The sequence below is a fragment of the Diplotaxodon limnothrissa genome, linkage group LG3, assembly GCF_057381915.1.
Source record: "Diplotaxodon limnothrissa isolate DT_005_m linkage group LG3, D_limnothrissa_male_GT1.1, whole genome shotgun sequence".
Taxonomy (NCBI): domain Eukaryota; kingdom Metazoa; phylum Chordata; class Actinopteri; order Cichliformes; family Cichlidae; genus Diplotaxodon; species Diplotaxodon limnothrissa.
The window spans coordinates 49891510-49914668 of NC_140598.1; the positions used below are offsets into that span (position 1 = coordinate 49891510).

Below are 23159 nucleotides of genomic sequence, written 5' to 3' on the forward strand. Positions count from 1 at the left end.
TCTCCCTGAGTCTCTCACCCGTGCACGTTTAAAACTGCTCTAAGTGTCTGAGTGATATTTCATTGCATCTGAGTACTTTGATAATAGAATATCTTTTACATTTAATTGGTCCTTCGAGCCGGAGTGGACATTGATATTTTTTTTCAATGCTCCAATAGGAGACCTTCGTCAAGTCCTGACGTCGTGAGAAGCCCACGCTGTCGACTCCTCTCCAGGCAGAGGATAAAGTCCAGAGACGTGACGTTCGGGTTCTGGCCAGCGTTCTTATAAGAGGTCCACGACTTCAGGGGTTGATGAAGGAAACCAAAGCAACCACACAATAACTCAGGTGAATATTTAGCACTCACTCACATCTTGCGCAAAACGACTGAGGCAACCTGTGGTCTGTACATTAAATAGTTTCCCGTCAATGTATGACAGATTAATTAAGTAACATTCTCGTCTGAAAAAGGACTGGTAGAGGTTACAGCTCGCCTGAAAGAGGGCTTGGAGCAAGTTTAATGTCAAAATACGACAGGATAGTAACATTCTCGTCTGAAAAAGGACTCGTAGAGGTTACGAAGCAGCTCGCCTGAAAGAGGGCTTGGAGCAATGTAGAAAGACACAGTGTTGCCCAGAATAAAAAACTCATTACGCGTATAATCTGTTGTTTTACTGTTTTGTTGGTGGAGTAAGTTGATTTTACAGCACATTAAGGAGGCTGAACTACTCCACCGAATTGTTTACCGTTGGTTGCTCGAGTTCTGGTGGTACGGGAAAAGGTTGTGTTTCATCACATAAAATTGACACCGCTTTCAAGGCTAGCTTGAAAGTAGAAGGCCGTGTCAATAGCCTCTCCCATTCCTCGTGCCAGAGAAAGCACCACGGGTGTGTATGTGTGTGTGTAAACGCAAATATATTTATAAATAAATAAATAATAATAACAAGAGGAAAAAATAATAATGGGTAATAAATCAACAAAACTCACTGCTGACGAGCAGTGGCTAGAGAAAAAATGTCCAGGCGCCGGACTAATTAGCGCAAATAGATGGAGAAATCCAAAGAAACTAAACTGCCCTGCGTGGGAGGGAAAATGTACTCCCTTTGCAGTGACTGCTTTAAAAGAGACCCTCCAAGCGGAACTAAACAATGAAAAAAGCTTTAAAAAGAAAGCCAAACGTCTCACGGAGTGGCAACATTTTAAAGCCTGGATGGCAGAAAATGATAAACGCACAAAGGTGCGAGAAGAGAAAAAGAAAAAGAAAAATGAACAAAGTAGTGAACTAAAAGATCCACAACACCCAAAACCACCTCCTCCATATGTGCCTGCCCCCGGCCCGTCTAATCAGCCAGTATCAAAAAACCCCTTCACTGACGCGCCAGGCCCATATGATTCAGCAAGACAGGCATTAAATTTAATGACAACAAATCACCATAAGGAAGACATAGGGAAAGACCCGTCAGGTAGGGATATGGGAGGACAGATTGACCCCCCAGGACCGTCAGGTCTGTTTCCAATGATAGCCACGCCCAACCCAAGATATGGCCAACTAACGGGTGGCGATAATAATGAAAGAGACAACAACCCTTTCCTATATGTTTTCAGAGCATGGTCCCAAACTGACAGATTTAACGTCTTAAAGGACGTTCCACTGTTAAATGAAGGTTTTGAGCCATGGAGGGAGGCAGTTGAGTTAATTAGAACACACTGGCACTTGAATGGCCATGAAATGCTCCAGGTAATTCAGGACTTATTAGGTCTAAAAATGGGAACAGTAAAGGGAGACTTCACGGGGTCAGATGACCAGGGTATAGCCCTGCTCCCCACCTCTGAGCCTCTAAGGGCTCAGTTGGCAGGATTATATGAAAGGATTAGAGTCCGTCTAGCCCCAAGAGCAGATTACGGCAAAATAGGCGAGATAAAGCAGAAGGAAGCTGAGACTGCCTCTGACTTCCTCGATCGCCTACGCCCAGTTTTCAGACAACATTCAGGTTTAAATTACCAGGAGGAGCCACAAACACCATTTCAGCAACAGCTAAAAAATGCATTTCTGAACGGCCTCCTCCCAAAAGTGAGGGCCCACGTAGAAAAACACTGGGTCACACAAAATACAGGAAGTCTGCCAGATGCACTGCAATATGCTGAACACGCAGTTAAAATACAGAAGCAAAAAGAAAAAGGAGGCGTCTTTACTGTAGATCCAGCAACAGGATTGGTGGCATTCTCTGGAGAATACAGAAGACATAAACCAGGCCCCTACAAAGGAAAAGGAAAGGCAGGAGGAGGGCGAAAAGGAGAGAGAAGACTGAAAAACACAAGCTGCTACAATTGCGGAAAGGAGGGGCATTTTGCTCGCGAGTGTAGACATAGAAAAAAGGATGACATTGAGGAAGAGGATGAAAGAAATAACAAATGACTAGGAAAAAGCACAGAAGCAGAGAGCAATGAAAACACGGACGTGTATAACATAGAGCAATTGCTTTTGGGCTCTGAACATAAACCAACTGTAATTATATACGTAAATGGGCAGCCAATGACGATGCTCTGCGACACTGGAGCATGTAAAACTGTACTGATTAAAAAACCACCAAAAATGAAATTCTCTAATGATACTCTGATAGTTAAGTCAGCATCAGGACATGTCAGTACTAAATCACTGACTGAGCCTCTACTCTTATCTCATGAAGACAGCGGCCGCAGCTGTAAAAACCAGTGCATATATGACCCATCTTGCCCAGTTAATCTTCTAGGGAGAGATGCGCTAGAGAAACTGGAAATAGGAGTATTGCCAGGACCAGAGGGCATGTATGCAAAGCTAATGTTAAACGAAAAACAAAGTCCAGCAGATTATCAGATTAATGTGTGTCAAGGACTCGGAGAGCCTCACTACTACTGGACATTAGACCTGCCCTCACTAGAGCCTTTACAACACATAGCAAATCGATATCTGCCAACTCATTCAACACGACAGGACTACACTCAGTATCACAACACATTGAGGTTCAAACAGAGTCCAGGTCCTAATCCTGTGTATGACCAAGAAGTACACAAGCTAGGACCACAAATGCTGACATTACAGCACCTATATGTCACCCAAAGTGGTAATGCAGTGTGCTCTGTGCTGCAGCCTGAGGCAGTACAACGAGTAAATAGGATGCCAAATCCACATGTGTCAGTAGCACACAATGACAGTACTGAGTGGAAAGATTTAGGCCGCATTCTCACCCAAGTTGAAAGAGACAGATATGAAAAGACTGAGGACACGCATGAAGGATGGCTACAAGGTCGCAGAACGGGATGCATGAGATACACATTAGGGTGGGTGATCACTACCCACCCAGCCACATACATGACTGACAGCACTGATTTGCATGTGCAAGAAGATAGTGAAAACTGACATATACTCTCATTAGAATTACACCCAGAACTACAAGAATTGCCCACAACACTATGGTCCACAGGATCGACAGATGTAGGATTAATTAAAGGAGCAGATCCTGTTGTAGTAAAAACTACTACAACCTACAGGCCAGTTAAACCACAATATCCCTTGACGGCAGAAGCAAAAGCAGGGATCAGGCCAGTAATTGCAGATATGGAAAAAGCAGGCATTTTAGTGAAAACAACTGAAATAACCTGTAACACTCCAATTTTTCCAGTGAAAAAAGCAAACACAGGAAAATATCGCCTAGTGCATGACCTCAGAGCAATAAACGAAGTAACAGAACAAATCCCACCTGTGGTAGCAAATCCACACACAATCTTAAATCAAGTGACGCAAAAAGAACAATGGTTCTCAGTCATAGATCTGTCAAACGCGTTCTTCTCGGTGCCATTACACCCAGATTCACAAAATCTGTTTGGCTTCACCTTTGATAACGAAAAGTATACCTATACAAGACTGCCACAGGGTTTTCAGAACAGTCCCACCCTGTATGCAGAGGCATTAAAGAAATCTATGTCACTATGCACGCTCCCTGCCACAGGGCAATTTCTTCTGTACGTTGATGACATTCTCGTCACGGGAGATACACGAGACAACTGCAGAAAAAACACCATGACTGTGTTGAAACATTTAGCACAGCAGGGCCATAAAGTGTCACAGCACAAGTTACAGCTGTGGAGCCAAGAGGTCACATACCTTGGCCACAAACTCACAGGAGAGGGAAGAACACTGTTAGACAGCAGAAAACTAGCAGTACAGAATGCTCCAAAGCCTCTCACAAAACAACAAATGATGAGTTATTTAGGTCTCTGCAATTTTTGCAGATGCTGGATACCTGAATATGCTCTGCTAGCTCAACCTTTGCAAAACTTAATTTATGGAAAAAATCTAGCACTGAAAGATAAAATAGAATGGACACCAGAAGCAGAAAAAGCATTTAATGATCTAAAACTTGCACTGCAGACGCGCACAGTTTTGGCATTGCCAGACTATGAAAAACCTTTTTACTTGCATGTAGACGGAGGTGCAGGCTACATGAAGGCCGTTCTAACACAAGCCTTTGGGGAAAAGCAACGCCCTCTTGCATTTTATTCGTGTAAGCTAGATTCAGTGGCCTCAGGACTGCCCTCGTGCGTGCAGGCATGCGCAGCTGCAGCAGAGGCAGTTAAGAAATCAGCTGACATCGTCTTAGGACACACATTGACCGTCAAAGTTCCCCACGCTGTAACCTCCATCTTACTGCAGGCGAACTTGTCTTATCTCACACATGCAAGACAGCTCTCATACGTAGGCATCTTGTTATCACAGTCACACATTACAATCGAGAAGTGTGGTCAGCTAAATCCCAGCACACTTCTCCCCACATCAGAAGATGGTGAAAAACACTGCTGTATGGAAAAGCTAGATGAAGAAACAAAACCACGAGCCGATATATATAGCACACCACAGCCAACTTTCACTGACATTTTTGTAGATGGATCAGCTTCTAAAAATAGCTTAGGTCGCAACTGCGTCGGTTATGCAGTAACCACAGTAGACACAGTTCTGGAAGCAAGACCTTTGACTTCCTCTAACTCTGCACAAAGTGCAGAACTTACAGCTGTTGTGAGAGCATGTAAGCTGAATGAAGGAAAAAGCATAAACATACACACAGACAGTCAGTATGTCTTTGCAGCAGTACATCATTTCGCAAAGATTTGGCAGAACAGAGGCATGGTCACTTCTACTGGCAATCCAGTACAGCATGCACACCTTTTAAAAGAACTGCTAGAAGTGATAACACTGCCGAAAAAATTAGCATTGTGCAAATGTGCCGCACACCAAAAAGATAACTCAGAAATTACTAAAGGCAATAACTTTGCAGACCAAGCCGCAAAAAAGGCAGCACAACAACATATAAAAACTTTAATATCTGAAACATCAACGTTAATACCACTTGATGTACTTAAAGATGAACAGAAAGCTGCATCCATCACAGAACAGAAAAAATGGTTAAGGTGTGGAGCACAGCTAGAAAATGACCTAATGACCTGTAATGGCAAACCAATACTGCCAAAATCTCTACACAAGACAGCAGCATTAGTGACACATGGCTTAACGCATTTGTCAACGGGTGGAATGATGAATGTCCTCTCTAAACACTTCTACACTCAAAATTTTGAAAATTCAGCAAAGGAATTCATCAGAACATGCATGATTTGCCAAAGACATAATGTACAGGGGAACCTCCGACCAAAAAGAGGTCATTTCCCCACACCACCTCACCCTTTCCATACAATCCACATGGATTTTATTGAACTTAACGAATGCCAAGCATCAAGATATGCTCTAGTAATTATAGATGTATTTTCAAAATGGCCAGAAATCTATCCAGTAAAAAGAGCAGATGCAATATCAGTGGCAAAGTGTTTATGCAATCACTTCATCCCCACATATGGCATTCCCAGTCTGATAAGGTCAGACAATGGAACACATTTTGTTAATGACATCATCAGCAAAGTCTCTGAAGCTCTAGGATTTAGCATCAAACATCACTGTGCATATCACCCACAAAGCGCAGGATTAGTGGAAAGAACTAACGGCACAATAAAACAGAGATTAAGAAAATGCATGGAAGAAACAGGAAGACCATGGCCTGAATGTCTAGGCCTAGTAAAGATGTGGATGAGAATAACACAAGGTTCTCAGAAACTTACACCTTTTGAAATCATCCACGGGAGAGCGTTTCCATTGCCAATTACCAGTGAACCTATTAATAAATCAATAAGGGAAACTACCCTAGCAGAATGGATGACTAAACTGTTTGAAAATAAAGAGATTGTGTTAAACAACCAACTGCCGAGTGATTTCTCTCCAGTGTCTTGCAGGTTACAACCAGGTGATTGGATCCTGATCAAAGTACTCCAGAGAAAGAATTGGAGTTCACCAAGGTGGGAGGGCCCATACCAAGTCCTACTTACCACACCCACCGCCTGCAAAATAGCAGAAAGACCATCTTGGATCCACCAAAGCCACTGTAAAAAAGTGAGTGACAATCCAGACGCTTAGACGCCGGCTCCCCTGGCTTCTAGGTGATCTATTGGTGAAGGGAAGGGCTGATTGGGTATATCCCGCCCTTTTTTTACTTCTCGCCAATAGTCTACTCACCAGAAGTCTAGGTGTGCCTGGTCATCATGAAGACACTTGTCCTCCTAGTGGCCAGCATTGCGCTCCTAGTGAGCCTACTGACACTCACCCAGATGAGAGGAAATAAACAACACCACCTGCAAAAAAGATGGACACATGATAATTCGCATCTGCGTGACCTGAACCAAGACCATAACCACCCATGGATGAACAACGCGTGGTATAGATATGTGTATGATAGAACACGCACCGACAACAGCACGGAATGCTATGTATGTTCACATATGCCAACAACAGCCGTACACGCAACAATATATGGAAAGGCACCTGAACTTGACGAAGCGATGTGTGTGTTCAACAAAGCAACAACTGGCAATTGCACACGCAGAGATTTGATGGCAACAGGACTGACCCTAAAAGGTCAAAGCACAAAGAAAGAAGACCTAATTCCATGGTGTAGTGACACAGACGTCAAACGTGTCACGAAACCACTTTCACAACGACGTATCCTAATTGAACAGACAACCCCTTGTGCCTACAATCTGACGAACTGGAACTACACCTGCAACGAAAAACATTGGGTAAACGTCAAAGCCAACAACACAAAAAACAAATCATTCGCCATAGTTTTGCCGCCGGACATACAGCACCCAATGTGTTTCAACTTCTCCGATGGAAACAGGAAACTTGGACGAAACCGCAACTGCACACAGACACTTGACCTGACCCAATCCAAAGGAATACACACCTTCAAAAATGGAACTTTCTGGGTCCAGGGAGCCGCTTGGGCCTGCGGGCCTAAAACCTACTTCATGCTCCCACCGAACTCCACCGGTCTGTGTGCACCAGTACTAATTTCAGACCACACCTTCAAGATCACAGCAGAGACACACACGTCAAGAGCAAAACGTGAAGTTGCTGAAGTCACTGAAGTAATGCCACATGACTCAATCTATGGATCAGATGTGCCCAAGAACTTCAAACTATGGACTGATGGTCAGAAAGTCCTCCACTCCTTGTTCCCTTGGGTAGGAGTTGGGAAAAACATGCTGAGGATCGAGACACTTGACTATCGATTTGGACTGTTCCTAAATGCTTCAATGAAAATCAACAAAGCGCAAAATGAAGAAATCGACGCAATACGCATTGTACTGATGCAACACAGAGTCGCACTAGACATGATTCTAGCTGAAAAAGGAGGTTTGTGTGTATTGTTTGACACTACATGTTGTACATACATCCCAGACAACATACACTCACAAAACATGACCGACGCTTTGAACACCTTGAGAAAGATTAAAGATGCTGAACAACAAGACTATGTCACAAGCACTGATGATTGGTTGACATGGTTACTAGGTGGTTCATGGAAGTCCCTACTGATTAAAGGACTTGTTGGAATAGCATTTTTGCTTTTACTGTTATGTGTTTTCACAACATGTGTAGTACCCTGTCTGAAGAAAATGGTATCAAACATGGTGACAACTTCTATCAATGCTTATGTGATGATGTCTCAAATGGAAGAAATTTTGAAAGATGATCCATACAGTAATGTTTAGTTTAATTGAACACAGGACTGTTTTATGACGTTCAAACCGAAAATGTTTAGACAAGAGGTTATGAACTGACAAAAATAACAGTACTGTCATGTGAGAAATCTAAACAACAGGAGGGAATGTCAGAGTATTTTTGCTCTTAAAGATTTTATTATTCATATAATAATCAGCTAAGAGTGTTTATATTTCTGTTCTGTACTCAACCAGCTGCATATTTTAATTGCTGGCTCCCTACTTTATAACGGAAACTGCTTGCCTTCACATTATCAGTCTTTGCCTTCACATTGTCACTGTTTGCCTTCACACTAGCAGGAAACCGCCACCCACGAGTAAGAAACAACCTTGTAGAGAACACGAAGTTTTTTGATAAACCACACCTGTTTTCTTGACAAGATAAGGATGATATTTCCTTTTTTGTATGCTTCATGATGTGTATAAATAAAGCCAGACTGCACCAAGGAGGGGTGTGAGTCTCTCCCTGAGTCTCTCACCCGTGCACGTTTAAAACTGCTCTAAGTGTCTGAGTGATATTTCATTGCATCTGAGTACTTTGATAATAGAATATCTGCACAATCGTTTACCCCACAACCAAAAACACCGGAACACCCTCCCCCAGTCCCCCGTGCAGTCTCGACACCTGTGTGTTGCACGTTGTCAGTCTCTGTAGCGCAATCGGTTAGCGCGTTCGGCTGTTAACCGAAAGGTTGGTGGTTCAAGCCCACCCAGGGACGATATTACAGTTATTGCCAGGTAATGCAGAATCCTGCACAAACGTGCAGTGCAAGTGCTTCCCAAAAAAGCACTGATTTTGTTTCACAATAGCGTCCATGCTAGACTCGGTCATTTGATGAACGCAGTCAACTGTTTTATCAAGGGTGATATGCATCTTTGGGGTTGTGTTGTTCTTCAGCAACTGCATACTTATTGCCAAGTTCATTACCTACAAGTCACATATTTTAAACAATCAAGGCGGTATGGAGAGGAAGTACCAGAGCACCTCCATCCAGCCACCCGGTCCTCTCTCGAGGCCCCTGCTTGGCTTTACTCAGTCTCTGTTGCACAATCCTTTCACCCCACAACCGAAAACACCGGAACACCCTTCCCCAGTCCCCTGTCCAGTGTCGACACCTGTGTGTTGCGCGTTTTCAGTCTGTGTGGCGCAATCGGTTAGCGCGTTCGGCTGTTAACCGAAAGGTTGGTGGTTCAAGCCCACCCAGGGACGATATTACAGTTATTGCCAGGTAATGCAGAATCCTGCACAAACGTGCAGTGCGACAGTTATGTTGGTTATACCATGTTATAACAATCGTGTTATAACCAGGACTGTCGTTTGATGAACGCAGTCAACTGTTTTATCAAGGGTGATATGCATCTTTGGGGTGGTGTTGTTCGTCCGCAACTGCATACTTGCTGCCAAGTTCATTACCTACAAGTCACATTTTTTAAACAATTAAGGTGGTATGGAGAGGAAGTACCAGAGCACCTCCATCCAGCCACCCGGTCCTCTCTCGAGGTCCCTGCTTGGCTTTACTCAGTCTCTGTTGCACAATCGTTTACCCCACAACCAAAAACACCGGAACACCCTCCCCCAGTCCCCCGTGCAGTCTCGACACCTGTGTGTTGCACGTTGTCAGTCTCTGTAGCGCAATCGGTTAGCGCGTTCGGCTGTTAACCGAAAGGTTGGTGGTTCAAGCCCACCCAGGGACGATATTACAGTTATTGCCAGGTAATGCAGAATCCTGCACAAACGTGCAGTGCAAGTGCTTCCCAAAAAAGCACTGATTTTGTTTCACAATAGCGTCCATGCTAGACTCGGTCATTTGATGAACGCAGTCAACTGTTTTATCAAGGGTGATATGCATCTTTGGGGTTGTGTTGTTCTTCAGCAACTGCATACTTATTGCCAAGTTCATTACCTACAAGTCACATATTTTAAACAATCAAGGCGGTATGGAGAGGAAGTACCAGAGCACCTCCATCCAGCCACCCGGTCCTCTCTCGAGGCCCCTGCTTGGCTTTACTCAGTCTCTGTTGCACAATCCTTTCACCCCACAACCGAAAACACCGGAACACCCTCCCCCAGTCCCCCGTCCAGTGTCGACACCTGTGTGTTGCGCGTTTTCAGTCTGTGTGGCGCAATCGGTTAGCGCGTTCGGCTGTTAACCGAAAGGTTGGTGGTTCAAGCCCACCCAGGGACGATATTACAGTTATTGCCAGGTAATGCAGAATCCTGCACAAACGTGCAGTGCGACAGTTATGTTGGTTATACCATGTTATAACAATTGTGTTATAACCAGGACTGTCGTTTGATGAACGCAGTCAACTGTTTTATCAAGGGTGATATGCATCTTTGGGGTGGTGTTGTTCGTCCGCAACTGCATACTTGCTGCCAAGTTCATTACCTACAAGTCACATTTTTTAAACAATTAAGGCGGTATGGAGAGGAAGTACCAGAGCACCTCCATCCAGCCACCCGGTCCTCTCTCGAGGCCCCTGCTTGGCTTTACTCAGTCTCTGTTGCACAATCGTTTACCCCACAACCAAAAACACCGGAACACCCTCCCCCAGTCCCCCATGCAGTCTCGACACCTGTGTGTTGCACGTTGTCAGTCTCTGTAGCGCAATCGGTTAGCGCGTTCGGCTGTTAACCGAAAGGTTGGTGGTTCAAGCCCACCCAGGGACGATATTACAGTTATTGCCAGGTAATGCAGAATCCTGCACAAACGTGCAGTGCAAGTGCTTCCCAAAAAAGCACTGCTTTTGTTTCACAATAGCGTCCATGCTAGACTCGGTCATTTGATGAACGCAGTCAACTGTTTTATCAAGGGTGATATGCATCTTTGGGGTTGTGTTGTTCTTCAGCAACTGCATACTTATTGCCAAGTTCATTACCTACAAGTCACATATTTTAAACAATCAAGGCGGTATGGAGAGGAAGTACCAGAGCACCTCCATCCAGCCACCCGGTCCTCTCTCGAGGCCCCTGCTTGGCTTTACTCAGTCTCTGTTGCAAAATCCTTTCACCCCACAACCGAAAACACCGGAACACCCTTCCCCAGTCCCCCGTCCAGTGTCGACACCTGTGTGTTGCGCGTTTTCAGTCTGTGTGGCGCAATCGGTTAGCGCGTTCGGCTGTTAACCGAAAGGTTGGTGGTTCAAGCCCACCCAGGGACGATATTACAGTTATTGCCAGGTAATGCAGAATCCTGCACAAACGTGCAGTGCGACAGTTATGTTGGTTATACCATGTTATAACAATTGTGTTATAACCAGGACTGTCGTTTGATGAACGCAGTCAACTGTTTTATCAAGGGTGATATGCATCTTTGGGGTGGTGTTGTTCGTCCGCAACTGCATACTTGCTGCCAAGTTCATTACCTACAAGTCACATTTTTTAAACAATTAAGGCGGTATGGAGAGGAAGTACCAGAGCACCTCCATCCAGCCACCCGGTCCTCTCTCGAGGCCCCTGCTTGGCTTTACTCAGTCTCTGTTGCACAATCGTTTACCCCACAACCAAAAACACCGGAACACCCTCCCCCAGTCCCCCGTGCAGTCTCGACACCTGTGTGTTGCACGTTGTCTGTCTCTGTAGCGCAATCGGTTAGCGCGTTCGGCTGTTAACCGAAAGGTTGGTGGTTCAAGCCCACCCAGGGACGATATTACAGTTATTGCCAGGTAATGCAGAATCCTGCACAAACGTGCAGTGCAAGTGCTTCCCAAAAAAGCACTGCTTTTGTTTCACAATAGCGTCCATGCTAGACTCGGTCATTTGATGAACGCAGTCAACTGTTTTATCAAGGGTGATATGCATCTTTGGGGTTGTGTTGTTCTTCAGCAACTGCATACTTATTGCCAAGTTCATTACCTACAAGTCACATATTTTAAACAATCAAGGCGGTATGGAGAGGAAGTACCAGAGCACCTCCATCCAGCCACCCGGTCCTCTCTCGAGGCCCCTGCTTGGCTTTACTCAGTCTCTGTTGCACAATCCTTTCACCCCACAACCGAAAACACCGGAACACCCTCCCCCAGTCCCCCGTGCAGTCTCGACGCCTGTGGGTTGCACATTGTCAGTCTCTGTGGCGCAATCGGTTAGCGCGTTTGGCTGTTAACCGAAAGGTAGGTGGTTCAAGCCCACCCAGGGACGATAAGTTATTGTCAGGTAATGAAGGACAGAAGGACAGTGAGGAGGCATCAAAGTTCCACAACACCTCCACCTTTTCAAGTGGTGACATTGCCTCATCGCCATTCTCCTCCTCATTTGTTGTTAACACAGAAGACACCATGTGTTGCTTTGCTGTGTTGGCCATGTTACTTTCTCCTTCTTTAAACGATGCATCAGAATCATCATCGTTCTCCATTGTGTGAAAGCTATCAGTTTGTTGGAAATCGATGACCCAGCCTGTAGATTATAAACATTTATAGCAGAACAATAGTTCCCTGTCTGTGCTTACAAGTGAATGTATAACAATGAGTCTGGTTTAATCTAATGACCCAAAAACTAGTGAGGTGTACACTCAGTGTTTTAATATTAAATGTTCACTGGATAAAATTAAAAGACCTAAAATGCTTCGTTCAACTTTTAATGGGGAAAAATATGTATATAATAAACTGGCAAATTTCATTAAAAAAAATAATAAATTGGTGTTAAAAAACTTAAAAATGCAGTGTTAAAGCATTCCACATATTAAAATATACTCTGTTATTTATCAGATGATTTACATTGTATAAATCAAAAGTAGCTCTGTCTTGTCAATAATAAGACCAAAGAGCTGTGTGTACAATGGAGAACACCACCAGTAGATGGACAGAAACATCTTCAACTTGCAGGTGAAATAAAGCAGAAACGGTTCAAACTAAAAGAATTAGTTGGTGCATTAAAAGCAAATACCAAAGCTAAACATATATAATTAACCAAAAGAGCATTTTAGGACAAAAAAAAACTAAATAATGAGTAGATCTATGATTAGCAAAGTTTACAAACAATCTCTGTGACACTAAGAGCTTTTCCACAAGAACAAACAGACTGGTGGGAGTAGCCAGAACTATGATCCCGGTACCTGTTACCATCCCAGTAGTAATCTTTCCCACATGAACACTTCTACTGCTGATGCTGAGTCGTGCTGTGGATATTTTGCTTTCCCAGTTGGACAAATGGGGCCAGGTCTCGGTTACTGATGCTTACTTTGAGCTTCATTGTGATTATTTCTTCTCTCTGGTGCTGTCCGGTTCTGCTGAAGAAGGACAGCGTGGAGGCAGTAAAGTTCCACAACACCTCCACCTTTTCAGGTTGTGGTACAGGCTCTTCTCCATTCTCCCCCTGATATGTGATTGATGCAGAGGTTGTCACGAGTTGGGTCCCAATTCTGGCTGTGCCAGTATTTTGCACCTTCAAACCTTGTGAAGTGGATGATTGAAAACCTTCATTTCTCTTTGTTGTGAGGCTGCTGAGCTGCTTATCCTCCCAGCACAGTCCATACACAGCTCCATCCTTCAAGTTCTTTGCACACTTTTTATCACATAAACCAATCGTCCAATCAGACTCTTCGGACAGACTGACCACCCACCTCTGAAAGCTGCTGGCTGTCTTGGTACTACAGATTAGAAGAGTTGCACAGCACTGTCCCAGCCAGCTGTTGTGGAAAACCTTCCTGTTGTCTTTGGACAGCAACATGCCAGGACCCAGAGACTGTGGCTCAAAGATCAGGTCTGAACCAGTGGGAACAAGCTCCTGGTGGTGTTCAGGATCAACCAGAGTCAGCAATGATCCCCAGAACTGAGACGCTTGCTTCACCATCTTCTCCCCATTCTGTCTCATCTCCTCAACCAGTTTGTCCTGATGGCTGCCCGGCTCCAGCCCTTTACTCAGATCCTCAGCTTTGGCCTCCTCCACATCCTGATGCACCTGAGAATACATCTGCAGGAATCTGAAGGTGTCCTTCTCCTTCTGTGCTGCTTCCAGGCTGCTCTTGCTGGTTTTCAGGGACACCATACGAGCAGAGACTGAGCTCTGGACGCTGGTCAGAGAGATGTCACACAGCTTAGTCACAGCCTCAATCAGACGCACACTGCAGCGACCCAGCTTCCCTCTTTCACTCTTCTCCCACTTTTCCAGACTCACATTCTCATCGTCTGTTTTCTCCTGTAAGATCAACTGCTCAGCTTTCAGCTTCTCCAGGAGCTCTTTGTGGGCTGTGGAGAAGGTCTTCATATTGTGTAGGCGGTGCTGGTCCTCAATGGCGCAGGAAACACACACACAGGTCATGTCGTCCAAGCAGTAGTACTCCAGGAGCTTGCCGTGCTGAGAACATTTGGTGTTCCCACATAAATCCATGGGTTCAGTCAGAGGATGAGTCTGCAGTAACACAGGTGTGGTCAGGTGGGCCTGGAGGTGCTGGACACACATGGAGATCTCACACTTCATGCACGTCTTCTTTGCTGGTTTCCTGTCCTCTGCACACATGTCACAGAGGACAGTTTGTGGATCTGTTCTTCTCCTTTTTGTTTGTATGCTGTCAGACATGTTTTCCAGCAGGAAATCCTCCTTAGATTTGCTGAATATAACTCAGTGTTGTACAACAGTTTGGATTATCTGGAAGTTGGTTTGAATTTTACACTGCTAAAAGAAATAGAGAAGGTAGAGTCAGGCAACTTTTACTGCAGAAATATGGACGTGCCAACATGAAAACACAGATCAGAGTTTAATTTGCAAACACACTTTTGTGCTAGGGTAGAAGAGACATGGACTTGTAATAAAATGCAATCAAATGATAAAATCCAGGCAGCAATGTTTCTATTGTTGAGCCAACATTAAAAACTGTTAATTTGCCATAATATAGCTTATGGATGACATCCCTTCACTGCCCTTGCCCTTATTTTCTATCTGTAAAATAGAGGAAAGTTTTCATGTAAAGTCACAATATTTGATTATTATATAAAGGCTTTGATGCTTGAGGCAGGATTTACTTCAGTATCAGTTTGTTGGTGCACAGAATAAATTGACTAACTTTCTTCTTTTTTCATATAAACAAACATGAAAACGCGGTGTTCTCGCTTCAGTCAATCAGATAAATAAAATCATCCTATATATTAAAAATATACTCACTTTAACATCTATCAGATCATTTAAATCGTATAAAACAGCCGCTGTGTTTCTTTGTTGTCATTAATAAGACCAAAAAGCTGTATTTATGCCGATCATAAACTGAAAACAACCGGAAAAGATGGACTCGACGATGCTAAGAACGACCGTGAAACCGAGAAGATGGAGTAAGATAACGCTAGCGATCAACCGACCGAGGCTAATGTTCTGGATGAAATTCAGTCGCTCAAAATGCACTTTACAACTTACCTGCGAGAAGTTATAACATTAAATCAAGAAATAAAAGATGTAATCGGAGTGTTTTCCGAGAGCCTCACCTCAGCAGAATCTCGTATTAGTAAAGTTGAGGAAGTGGTTTCCTCACTAACAAGTTGGGAGGCCACTTGTTATTGAACTAAACTGTCAGGAACTCCAACTGAAAGTGGATGACCTTGAAAACAGAAGCAGGAGATCCAACATGAGACTCGTCGGATTACCGAGAGCTGAACCAGGGAAATCCCTGCGTTTTTACAGAGCTGGACTGTGTCCAAATTCAGGGGCTGCTCCTCCTTCGGAGCCCGATTACGTCGTAATGTTTTCCATATTATTTCTGTATTATTATTCTATTTTATATTTTAAATTATAAACTTTTTAGATCATAAACCTTTATACAATTGTGCCCTGTATGTGCTGACAAGTTACTGTAGAAAAACGAGCCCTGTCTTATATAATGACACAAAGTTTTTGTCATTATATAACACCAGTAGTATTTTCCAGCCTGGTCTCTCTCTCTCTTAGTTTCAATCAGTTTTCAATTGAAACTGATTAAAACTAATAGAATCCAAAGTTATTTACTTTACTTTTTAAACAGACAAAGGTGTACATAATAAACCGGCAAATTCAGCAACTTTCTTTTTTCTAATTAACAAAAATTTAAATGCAATGTTCTCGATTCAGTTAGTCAGATACATAAAATCATTCCACATATTAAAAATACTCTCACTTGATTACTTATCAGATCATTTACATTGTATAAAACAACAGCTGTGTTTCTTTGTTGTCATTATTAAGACCAAAGAGCTGTGTGTACAATGTGAGAGCACCACCAGTAGATGGAGACAAACATCTTCAACTTGCAGGTGAAATAAAGTAAAAACAGTTCAAACGAAAAGAATTAGTTGCTACATTAGAAGAAAAATCAAAGATAAACATCATTCCTGCTTCTGGGTCATGTTTCCTTTCCCAGTCGTACAAATGGAGTCAGTTCCTTGTCTTTCAGGCTCATCTCCATAGTTACTATTTCTTCCCTCTGGTGCTGTCCGGTTCTGCTGTAGAAGGACAGTGAGGAAGCATCAAAGTTCAACAACACCTCCACCTTTTCAAATGTAGCATGGCCTCATCACTATTCTCCTCCTGTAATTACCTCAGAAAACACCATGTGTTGCTTTGCTGTGTTGGCCATGTTACTTTCTCCTTCTTTAAACTCTGCATCACAATCATCATCATTCTCCATGAAAGACAACCAAATGATAAAATTTGGGCATCAGTGAGCCAGTGATAGTTTAGCACAAAATCTTAACATCTGTTTATCATGGAGTAACATTTTCTCCATCTATATGTATCCACAGTTTTCCACAGCTAGCACCACATATTCATTTTGCTGCAAATAAGCGTCAACATTGAACAGACACCTGCAAATGTGTATGATTAATTTTAGATCATTAATCTAATCTCAGGAGAGGGACCACACCTCCATGCACACCCTTCTCTGAGGCCTTCCTTAAACTACAGCCTCAGTTCATGCTCAAGCTACCTGCTGCTCTCCACTAGAAATGCTGTCAAACCTAAATGGCCATGTGGTCCCAGCCAGGGAATGATTTGTTACAACAGTCACAACAGTCTGAGGGAGGCTCCTTGTACGCTAAAGACTCACTGTGCATGTGTCAGTGCAGCTCTGGTTGTTTCACTCTCTATAACAGAAGTATTTTCCAGCACACAGACTCTGGGTCTCATCACACTCTGAATATTTCAGGGCTCAGTTTGTTTCCAGGTGGGAAGATGCAGGCTACCTCTGCATCCCTGCTCTCTCATCATTCCAGTGCAAATTCCTGAACACTGTGCTGAGATCATCCTGAAAGCTTTTTTTATTTTATTTTTTTATTTTATCAACATATGAAGTTATAGCAAATGTCTTAAATTATTTATGTATGTAAATGTAGTGCTGAACTTACAGTACAGATATTATTGAATCTATTTGTGCTTTTATCTTACCTGGTTCAGCTGCTCCTGATCAATACCAAAGTTAGTTTATGTTTCCTTTTACAAGCGAGACCTTCAAGTGGATTTACTGTAATGATTGTAGTCTTTAAATAAACTGATTCCTTCATGTTAGCTTCAGAAGCCTTCAGTGTGAGTATTTAACAGGATTTAGTTTCACACAGTTCATTTCAAAGTGTTCTTATGTAAACTGTTGTTTTTCTTTGTCATATTTGAGTGAAGATTAAAAAAAGGCAGTTTTTATATTTCATCTAGTCAATAAAAACATTCCACATCCTTAAACTCCAGTGACTTTATTATTGATTAGATCATTTACAGTGTGTACACATGAAACTAAACGTGTTACTTACGTGAATATTAATCTCCTCCCATCAGACCCGCCCAGACATAAATGCACACGATCCAGTATGAAAAGACAAGATTAGCCAAAGTGCCTGCTGTGTGCTAGATAAAGTCTGTAAACAGGCCCTAGAGGATGTTTGGGAATCTATTTGAAGTATGCCGAAAGATTACTTTGATACAAAAACATGTCGACTACCCCAGCTGTGAAGCAGTAGCTGGTGGTATCTGCTGCTGTTGGAAGTACCAGCAGATGGAGACAAAGCACTTTAAAATAGCTACATAAGATTGAAATCGCAGAATATAATCACAGCAATAAATGAAAATCCTCACAATGCATCACAATAAATGCATTTAACAACAACTTAAAACCAATCAGTTAAGTTTATACTCATTCAGTGACAGAAAAACAAAAAACAAAATCCCACCACTCAGTAAAGTTCACAAACCATCTCTGTGATGTGTGGACCGAGAACTTTTCCACAGGAACAACAACCCTGGTAATAGGAGCCAGAACTATTGTCCCGGTACCTGTTACCATCCCAGTAGTATCCTTTCCCACATGAACACTTCCACTGCTGCTGCTGCTGGGTCGTGCTGTGGATATTTTGCTTTCCCAGTTGGACAAATGGGACCAGGTCCCAGTTGTTGATGCTTACTTTGAGCTTCATTGTGATTATTTCTTCTCTCTGGTGCTGTCCAGTTCTTCTCAAGAAGGACAGCGTGGAGGCAGTAAAGTTCCACAACACCTCCACCTTTTCAGGTTGTGGTACAGGCTCTTCTCCATTCTCCCCCTGATATGTGATTGATGCAGAGGTTGTCACGAGTTGGGTCCCAGTTCTGGCTGTGCCAGTATTTTGCACCTTCAAACCTTGTGAAGTGGATGATTGAAAACCTTCATTTCTCTTTGTTGTGAGGCTGCTGAGCTGCTTATCCTCCCAGCACAGTCCATACACAGCTCCATCCTTCAAGTTCTTTGCACACATTTTATCACATAAACCAATCGTCCAATCAGACTCTTCGGACAGACTGACCACCCACCTCTGAAAGCTGCTGGCTGTCTTGGTACTACAGATTAGAAGAGTTGCACAGCACTGTCCCAGCCAGCTGTTGTGGAAAACCTTCCTGTTGTCTTTGGACAGCAACATGCCAGGACCCAGAGACTGTGGCTCAAAGATCAGGTCTGAACCAGTGGGAACAAGCTCCTGGTGGTGTTCAGGATCAACCAGAGTCAGCAATGATCCCCAGAACTGAGACGCTTGCTTCACCATCTTCCCCCCATTCTGTCTTATCTCCTCAACCAGTTTGTCCCGATGGCTGCCCGGCTCCAGCCCTTTTCTCAGATCCACAGCTTTGGCCTTCTCCACATCCTGCTGCACCTGAGAATACATCTGCAGGAAACTGAAGGTGTCCTTCTCCTTCTGTGCTGCTTCCAGGCTGCTCTTGCTGGTTTTCAGGGACACCATACGAGCAGAGACTGAGCTCTGGACGCTGGTCAGAGAGATGTCACGCAGCTTAGTCACAGCCTCAATCAGACGCACACTGCAGCGACCCAGCTTCCCTCTTTCACTCTTCTCCCACTTTTCCAGACTCACATTCTCATCATCTGTTTTCTCCTGTAAGATCAGCTGCTCAGCTTTCAGCTTCTCCAGGAGCTCTTTGTGGGCTGTGGAGAAGGTCTTCATATTGTGTAGGCGGTGCTGGTCCTCAATGGCGCAGGAAACACACACACAGGTCATGTCGTCCAAGCAGTAGTACTCCAGGAGCTTGCCGTGCTGAGGACATTTGGTGTTCCCACATAAATCCATGGGTTCAGTCAGAGGATGAGTCTGCAGTAACACAGGTGTGGTCAGGTGGGCCTGGAGGTGCTGGACACACATGGAGATCTCACACTTCATGCACGTCTTCTTTGCTGGTTTCCTGTCCTCTGCACACATGTCACAGAGAACAGTTTGTGGATCTGTTCCTCTCCTTTTTGTTTGTATGTTGTCAGACATGTTTTCCAGCAGGAAGTCCTCCTTAGATTTGTTGAGTATAATTCAGTGTTGAATAAAGTCCTTGTCAACTCTCTTTTAGAAAAAAATTGGAATTTGATGAACTCCTGAGTTTTGCTCTTTTCTTGCCTGTTTCTGATCAACCTGCTTAGTCTGCTCAGGAGCGCTGCACCACACTTTCAATTCCCTGAAAACTCCACACTGAAGGGGTGGAGTCAGACAAATGTGACTGCAGCTGTTTTATAATGTTTGCAATTCAGTTTAATTTCCTCCAAGATTGACAGGAAACACTCAAAATTTTAAAACACTGAATAAGCAATCTATAAAATCCAGGCAGCAATAAGCCAGTTATAATTAGCACAAGATTGATTTTAGGAGCTATTTAATATTCACATTTTCTCACTTCATATGTTTGTACAGAACCACATCTTCATTTAGCTCCAAAATAAGCATCATCATTAAATGAAACAAAGAGGATACTGGAGTTCTCACACTTCATACAGGTCTTCTTTGCTGGTTTTCTTTCCTCTTTCACACAGAACAGCTTGTGGATCGGCCGGTGTTTTTAGATGTTTATTTAAATCTGGATCTCCTGATTTGATTTGTTGAATGTCATTCAGTCCTTAAAGAATCTCTGCTGCTCTTTGTTTGACTCCAGTTCAATGAACAGAAGTGTTTTCTAGCCTGGTCTCTCAGTTATTTATAAATCCAGTAGCACCATACAACAGTTTGGATCATCTGGAAGTTAGTTTGCACTTTGCACTGCTAAAACAAATAGCGAACAGGCAGAGTCAGGCAAGTTTAACTGCAGAAATATGGACGTGTTAGAAAAAATGATCAGAGTTTGATTGGCAAACACACTTTTAGGGTAGAAAAGACATGGACTTACATGGAATTACGAAATCCACAGAGCAATTTTTCCATTGTTGTGCTGACATTAAAATACTGTTAATTTACCATAATGTAGCTTATGGATGACATTCATTCACTGGCGTTCAGCTGCCCTTATTTTCTATCATGTAGAACAAAGAGGAAAAACATTTTTAATGTAAAGTCACAATACCTGGTGATTATTTATGTTTGAGGCAGGATTCCTGTCAGCACTGAACAACTGTATTTATCAGATTGTTGGAAACTGACCGCCCTGCCTGTAGATTATAAACCTTTATGGCAGAACAATAGTTCCCTGTATGTGCCTCCAAGTTACTGTAGAACAATGAGCCTGCTCTTATCTAATGAGACAAAATCTTATCAGTTTTTGTGTCCTTATATAAGACCCGTAGTATTTTGCAGCCTGGTCTCTCAGTCTTTTCAGTTTTCAATATTCAAACTAATTAAAACCAATAGAATGCAGATTGATTTGCTTTACTTTTATACTGACAAAGGTGTACTTAATAAACTGGCAAATTCAGTAACTTTCTTTTGTCCAATTAACACAAATGAAAATACAATGTTCTCGCTTCAGTTACTCAGATATGTAAAGCATTGCATATATTAAAAGTATACTCACTTTATTATTTATCAGATCATTTACATTGTATAAAACAACAGCTGTTTCTTTGTTGTCGATAATAAGACCGAAGAGCTGTGTGAACAATGTGAGAGCACCACCAGCAGATGGAGACACACGTCTTCAACTTGCAGGTGAAATAAAGTAGAAACGGTTCAAACTAAAAGAATTTGTTGCTACATTTAAAGCAAACACTGGAGCTAAGAATATTTTAATTAACAAAAAAACAAAATTGTTTTACTTTTTTAATTTACATTACTTTCATATGTGATACATCGCACAACAAGTTAATCACTGAAGCAGCACAATGTCTTCACAGTTTATGAATGTGAAAGACAGTCAGTTACACTGATATTCATACAGGGACAGAAAATGACTAAATGATCAGCAGAGTTTGAACTAACAGAGTTTACAAACCATTTCTGTGACACATGGACCACCAATCATTTTTCCACAAGAACAATTAGCCTGGGAAGAAAAGCGGGACATATTATTTCTGTATCCATTACCATCCCTGTAGTAAACTTTCCCACATGAGCACTTCCATTCTTGCCTCTGGGTCGTGTTTTGGACATTTTCCTTTCCCAGTCGTACAAATGGAGTCAGTTCCTTGTTGTTCAGGCTCATCTCAATAGTTATTATTTCATCCCTCTGGTGCTGTCTGGTTCTGCAGTAGAAGAAGAGTGAGGAGACATCAAAGTTCCACAACACCTTTTCAAGTGGTGGTAAAGGCTGGAGGTGCTGGACACACATGGAGATCTCACACTTCATGCACGTCTTCTTTGCTGGTTTCCTGTCCTCTGCACACATGTCACAGAGGATAGTTTGTGGATCTGTTCTTCTCCTTTTTGTTTGTATGTTGTCAGACATGTTTTAGAAGAAAGAAGATTTTGACAGGAATTGGTCTTGTTTCCAAAGATTCAGAAATTAAAAAGCTTTGATCAGTGTGCATACCCCAGTGTGATGTGATAGTTTGAGCTGCACTCCGTCCTCACCGGTATACTTTACTCAGAAATAACCCAGTGTCAGCTATAAATTCTTATCGTAGCAACCTAATCCTATATGTTCACACTCCCATAAAAAAAATCTGTCAAAAAATATGAAATTGTTTAACACAGGCAAAATAAATACACAGTTACAAGTATAAACACCACACCTAAATAAAACGTATGTCAGCTAAGAAATGATTGACCTTTGTGGCCAGGGTTAGGCCACAAGGGCAGTTACTTCATATCATTTCTTAAAACTGTATTAAAAAAAGAAATTCCTAGCATAGCCTACCTGGCTGAACAGGTAAACCATGTGCCATAAGGTTGTTGCAGAGGACTGAATATGGGACCATTTACTGCAATTTTTCTCCCAGTTTTCCTGCCTTCTTTCTGTCCCAGTTAATATTTTTAAATGGGATATTTATTAAAACCAGGTGTATTTCTGGCTCAAAATCTTTGTGGGGTGTCATCGAGACAAAAATTAATTTTGTTTTGTTTTCTCATTTAATAAATTAAAATCGGAAAAAAAATGATTTAAGAACATTTCATTTGGGAGATTGAAAATGGTCAGCACCCCAGATGTACCTTATATGTAAAGTGAATGCAAGTCTATCACATTTCATATATAACCTCTGTCATGAGCCAAATAACAATGTGTTCCTAATGATGTGACCAGTGACTTCGGGGAAGAATTTGTAAATTATTTTTTCGCCTTTTTATTGTATATTTCGGACAGTTTTCAAAGGGAACATCAGACAGGAGCTGACGTTGTTTCTCAAGGTTGGCGGGCGCCAAAGTTTTATGAATGCAAGGCAAACCCAGGAAATACTTTTATTAAGCTAACTACACCTGTGCACCG

At 42.6% G+C, this 23159-nt stretch overlaps 1 protein-coding gene, 4 non-coding genes and 1 pseudogene across 5 annotated transcripts; 4 read left to right on the forward strand and 2 right to left on the reverse strand.

The window, feature by feature from the left end:
• Positions 1 to 8764: 8764 nt before the first annotated feature.
• trnan-guu (transfer RNA asparagine (anticodon GUU)) lies at positions 8765 to 8838 on the forward strand. The gene has a single exon. It is a non-coding gene; the product is annotated as a tRNA-Asn (tRNA).
• A 902-nt stretch (positions 8839 to 9740) lies between these two features.
• On the forward strand, positions 9741 to 9814 carry trnan-guu (transfer RNA asparagine (anticodon GUU)). The gene has a single exon. It is a non-coding gene; the product is annotated as a tRNA-Asn (tRNA).
• A 902-nt stretch (positions 9815 to 10716) lies between these two features.
• On the forward strand, positions 10717 to 10790 carry trnan-guu (transfer RNA asparagine (anticodon GUU)). The gene has a single exon. It is a non-coding gene; the product is annotated as a tRNA-Asn (tRNA).
• A 902-nt stretch (positions 10791 to 11692) lies between these two features.
• Positions 11693 to 11766, forward strand: trnan-guu (transfer RNA asparagine (anticodon GUU)). Its single transcript has one exon. It is a non-coding gene; the product is annotated as a tRNA-Asn (tRNA).
• Positions 11767 to 13076: 1310 nt separating this feature from the next.
• Positions 13077 to 14633, reverse strand: LOC146636428 (tripartite motif-containing protein 16-like; annotated as a pseudogene).
• A 3570-nt stretch (positions 14634 to 18203) lies between these two features.
• LOC146636429 (tripartite motif-containing protein 16-like) lies at positions 18204 to 20011 on the reverse strand. Its single transcript, XM_085350821.1, has one exon. The coding sequence runs from the start codon at positions 19802 to 19804 to the stop codon at positions 18239 to 18241; it is 1566 nt and encodes a 521-aa protein (XP_085206947.1). The 5' UTR covers positions 19805 to 20011; the 3' UTR covers positions 18204 to 18238.
• Positions 20012 to 23159: the final 3148 nt, after the last annotated feature.